General features: G+C 40.5%; 1 protein-coding gene across 1 annotated transcript in view; it reads left to right on the top strand.

Annotated features, from left to right (window-relative positions):
• LOC102775138 (chromosome unknown open reading frame, human C5orf22) overlaps window positions 1-4,091 on the top strand; it is a 20,720-nt gene extending 16,629 nt beyond the window's left edge. The window contains 1 exon segment of the mRNA XM_006762474.2: window positions 2,228-4,091. Coding sequence (XP_006762537.1) covers window positions 2,228-2,360 — 133 coding nt within the window. The 3' untranslated portion in view covers window positions 2,361-4,091.
• The last annotated feature ends 1,067 nt before the right edge of the window (window positions 4,092-5,158 follow it).

Raw genomic sequence — 5,158 nt, 5'->3', positions numbered from 1 at the left:
TGGAGACATATGTTTCAGGGCCAAAAAATCGTCTTATACGCCGGCAAATACGGTATATGGATATTATACATAATATATAGGTAATAGAATTGTCTTAGTCCATTCAGACTACAGTAGCAAAATATCATAGACCTGTTGCTTATGTAAACAACAGAAATTTATTTCTCACAGCCTAAAGGCTGGGAAGTCCAAGACACCAGCAGATTCAGAGTTGTGGTGAGGACCTGGGTCCTGGTTCATAGAAGCCATCCTCTCTCTCTCCCTATAACCTCACGTGGTGGAAGGGGTGAAGGAGCTCTCTGGGATCATGGTTGTAAAGGCATTAATCTCATTTATGAGATTCCTACCCTCATGACCTAATCACCTCCCAAAGGCTTACCTCCAGATATGACCACATTGGGAATTAGGTTCCAAATAATGAATTTCATGGGGGAAGGAGGGTACACAAAGACTTAGTCTTAGTCTATAGCAGTAACCTACTTATATAATACCTTTAAATATATGTTCATATAGGTATATACACAGTATCATTGTAACATAAAGGAGAAGTGAAAGTCATTGATAAAAGTAATACCTATTAAAACAGAGTCACAAAATGTAACAGTTACAAATGCAGACAGATACTCACATGTTGTATGAGCCAAATAACTTGAACGATGCTGCCATAAGTGACAGTCTTTCTAGTTAAAACTGTCTCTTGGTCCAATCTTCCTTCAATTAACAGAGTAGTTTCATTTCTGAAAATTTTAGTACATATTGAATCTGTTTTCAAAAATACTTTATTCATATGATACATTCTGGGTTCAAACAATGAAAACCAGGACCCGGTTTTGCACTCTGTGAGTGCTCTGTGGACTTGGAAAGTATTGAGGACACAGAACGGTCATTCATATTTATGTTGCAGGACTATCCTGCATATTGTAAGCATTCTTGCAGCCCTGTCCTCTTTCTCTGATTTCCCTAATTATGATTTGACAATCAAAAATGTACCTACAGAATTCCAAAACTCCCTGTTGGTATTCCCATCAAGAACCACTCCAGCCCTGGCCAGTGTGCTCAGTGGTTAGAGTGTCCACTCCAAAGGGTCCCGGGTTCTATTTTGGTCAAGGGCAGTACCAGGATTGCAGGTTCCTTCCCGGCCCTAGTCTGAGCAAATGTGGGAGGCAACCAATCGATGTATCTCTCTCATCAATGTTTCTTTCTCTCCCTTCTTCTCTCTCTAAAAATTAATGGGGGGAGGGGAGGGAGGGGAAGAACCAATCTAATAGTGTTAAAGAGGCCAGAAATTTTTTTAAAGCATTTAACAGCCCATTATTTGTCATAAATTAATCTTTTGTATATGGTACTTCTTCAAAGTAGGTCTTTATCCATATGTATATGTTGGACAGTATTTAATAATTTAACAATTGTTGTGTATCATTTATTATGTGTTAAATATTTACATCAAGCCATAAAAATCACCTAATCACCAGAGAATGGAATGAGTTTATCACAAGTAAGGTTATTTAGTAAGGCTGTTACTTGTTCAGTTTTAAATACTTGTGATAGGGAGTAGGCTAGATAACTAATCCCATTTCTATCTATAAAAGTTTCTATACTGCTCTTCTCAATCCGTCCTTCTAAATGGCTTCCTCACCCAGGTCAGAACCAGGAGACACTGATCAAATCATTTCAGATCTTAGTCCAGCTCTCTTTGTCAATGACGTCATAACTGCCTGGCCATTCAAGTTGTCCTTGGTGATTCTGGAAAAACTCCCAAAATGTCGATTTCTGTCCCATCCACTTGGCTCTTTTCCTCAATACTTACCACCTAGGAAATCAATCCCTACACCAGCACATTCCCACACTTCATGTTGGACGCTCCCATACACTCGTGTAGTTAACAGATTGTTTTTAGAAGCAGATCCCTTTTATCAGTTGGAAAGCCTCTTCCCTCCTAAGTTCTAGCCCCAGTGTACACATAGAAGAAGGGAAGGATGCCAGTCACTACAATAATGAGCCCCAGGATTCCCAGCAACATCTCCCTTTCGGGGCAACAGCAGGCCAGTGAGGAAGCACCGGGCCTTTGAAGATGGGCCCTGTGCATGTTAATCTTTCTCAGTTTCAGGTTCCTTTAAGGGAAGGTAAACGTACTGTTTCTTGGTGTGGCTGAGAAGATTAAAAAACATAGTTGTGTCATGTACCTGACATGAATAAACATTTAGTAACTTTCTCTTTGGGGTTCCAGGTCAAGTCTGGATGATTACTGTCCTTCTGAGCAAGTGGACGCCATTCAGGAAAAAGTCCTCCGTGTGCTCCGCTCCCTCTATGGGACTCTAGACCTCCATCTGGTGTACTCAGCAGAGTCCTCTCCACCTTGAAACAGCAAAACACTGGACTCCTATTACATTGCGATGTAGTAGCAGGTTTTCATTAACTTATTTGTAAATGAGTCTTCCAGAAAACACTTTGTTTTTATATTAACTTTGACTTAAAATCCTTCAGGTATCGTCAGTTGTTAAATGATGGCAATTTTGTTGGCATCAAGACTACCCCTGTTGCTTACCTTTCTTCCTTTCTGTGATTGTCCCCACTTTTGTGAGGGTGTTTTGTTTTTCCTCTTTTCCCTTTTTCCTGTAAGTCGGTTAGACTGTATGAGATTCATTAATTCACTGATTTATTCACTCAACTAGCTGACATTTATTGAGACATGTGCCAGACATAATTCTGTGCTGGGTATATGGTAATGAACAGAACAGACCATGCCCTGCCCTTTTGAGGGACAGCTAAGAAACAAATCATGGAAGGACAGCCACAAACATGGCCTTATAGGAAAGTAATATTCTCAAAAGCTACTACCAAAATAATAATAACAATAAAACAAACTTGCCAGTTCATGAAAATTTTACAGGAAGTCTACCTCTCTATGAGTGTTTGTTCCGTAGCCCAGCTCTTGCTAAAAATGCTCTCAGCATTGTTGGTTGAGGGGGTCTATTTCAGTAAACTCAACTGAACAAAAATTAACTCTAGTTTGCTAATCAGAAAAGCCATTCTGGAGTTTTGGCCTCCATGAAGGTAAGTGTGAGCATTGATTGTCATTATAGTTCCTAAGTGCCACTTTATTGGCAGTCTGGGTAGATACTTTTTCCAAATAAACCAGCTCTTTATGTAAATAGTAGGGAAAAAATTTAAGTCCTTACTTCTGGCCTACCATAAATACTCCCTTCCCCCAGCCTCCCATGAGTAAGAGTAAGAGAGCCTACCTGACTCCCTCTTACAGTAATCATGGAACTTTTCATTTACTTAATTGGCTAAAGTCTTCCCTTTAGTATCCCTCACGTTCAGTAATCATTTTTACCTACTTGATTTCTTTTTCTTTAAAAGGTAGGATTACATTTATAGAAGAAAAAAAACCATTATTCCTCAGTCCTAACACAATAGTTGTCTTCATTTTTGCATGTAACTTTCAGGCCTTGTGTAACTGTTGAGTTGCATGTGACTAAAATTATAGTGTTAACCTAACTTAATGGCTGGTAAGCCACAGTCACATTACCATTACCACTCACTAGATGGCACCAGATCCCATTTTCCCAATGATTCTGTTTTTCTTGTCACTAAGTTGATTTTCCAAGCCTGATAGTGTGAATGCTTATTTCTGTTGTGAAAAGCAAAGCAAACTGATTTAACTTTCTATTTTGATAGAACATTATGTGCCAAAAAGTTTTATTTCTCTGTAAGATCGGAATTGTAAAATAGTACTATTTATTTTTAAATTTTTATTAGAGTTCTGTAAACAGATGTTACTTTTACGAGTAAATAATTTCGTGTGCTAACAGAAATAAACAGATCTGTATTGAGGTTTTGAAATTTTAAACTAAACTAGTATTAATTATTTATAATTTCTGTGTGTTCATAGCATTGATCCTATGGGTCTGGGTTAGCTAGTAGTCATTTATTATAATTCCCATGAACTGATGTGATTCATCATTGTTTTAACTCAGGTAGATCAAGAGGGCATCAATTTCCTTTTAGGGACACTTGGATTGTTTAGTTCTCATGCTCTGTAATTCTTTTAGAATAAAATTCAGTCCCTACTTGTTGACTAAAACCAACTCAGCAAATTATGTCTTTGCTTATTTCAAATAGGAAAATATTTAATTTATCAAGACATCCTTCATATGTATTCTAAGTACCAATGAGGAACATCACAGTACAGTGTTTGGTTTAGGCACGGATATCATTGACGCATGGGCTTTTGAGTGGCTTCTTTAAAAAGTGACTTAAATGTAAGCATAGGCCATAGCTTTGATATCTTAAGGTGTTCTAGATCCTCAAGGAGCTCGTGGTCAAAGTCCTTAATTCTTTATATGATACTAGAGGCCCAGCGCACAAAAGTCGTGCACGGGTACAGTCCCTAGGCCTGGCCTGCGAATAGGGCCATCCTCCCCGGCTGCCCACAGCCGGCCCCACCCCCTGCTGCCACCCACCCCCAGTTCCCTGTTCATCATCAGGCGATGGGAGCCTGCAGGCCGGGGAAAGGGACCAGGAGGTGGTCAGTGTGCCTCGTAGTGACTGGTCATTCTACCGTTGGGGTCAATTTGCATATTACCCTTTTATTAGATAGAATTATCTCTGAATACTGGTTTTATTTTAGCAGTTGTGGTCCTAGATCGCTGGCAACATACTCATAGTACTGCCAACAGTTTATAGTCAGTGGCATGTTTCTTGGTACAAGATTGCCTCATTTTTCTGTGGGACATCATCGTTGGCCTGCGGGGTCCTGCCTGGCCATCCTGGGCCGCAGCGCTCTTGTAGCGCTTCTGAACTAACAGGTCCTGGCTGCTCTTGGCTCACTGCTGCCAGCTGCGCTCCCAGGACTCCAAACACCAGGGCCATTCTCTTTACTCCCATCTGAGTTCAACAAATGAAGTTGGGACTAAGGTTTCTGTGACGCGAGTTCCCTGGACAGTGAATATTTTGGCCACTCGCTGGAAGGTTGCCTCTTAACCATCACAAATTAGGGAGTTGGCATTTCCCACATCAGTATGTCACAAGTTTGGCTCCTGTGATTCAGAAGCAGAAACCCACTGCAGAGGGGAGGCAGGCCTGAGGCTGCCCGGTTTCACTTCCTTCGAAGACCTTCCTTGTTGAGTCCTCAGCCCATCACCAACAACTCCCA

Source organism: Myotis davidii, unplaced genomic scaffold (genome assembly GCF_000327345.1).
Source record: "Myotis davidii unplaced genomic scaffold, ASM32734v1 scaffold135, whole genome shotgun sequence".
Lineage (NCBI taxonomy): Eukaryota > Metazoa > Chordata > Mammalia > Chiroptera > Vespertilionidae > Myotis > Myotis davidii.
Note: the sequence above shows the minus strand (reverse complement) of the source record. Positions and strands in the feature narration are given on the sequence as shown.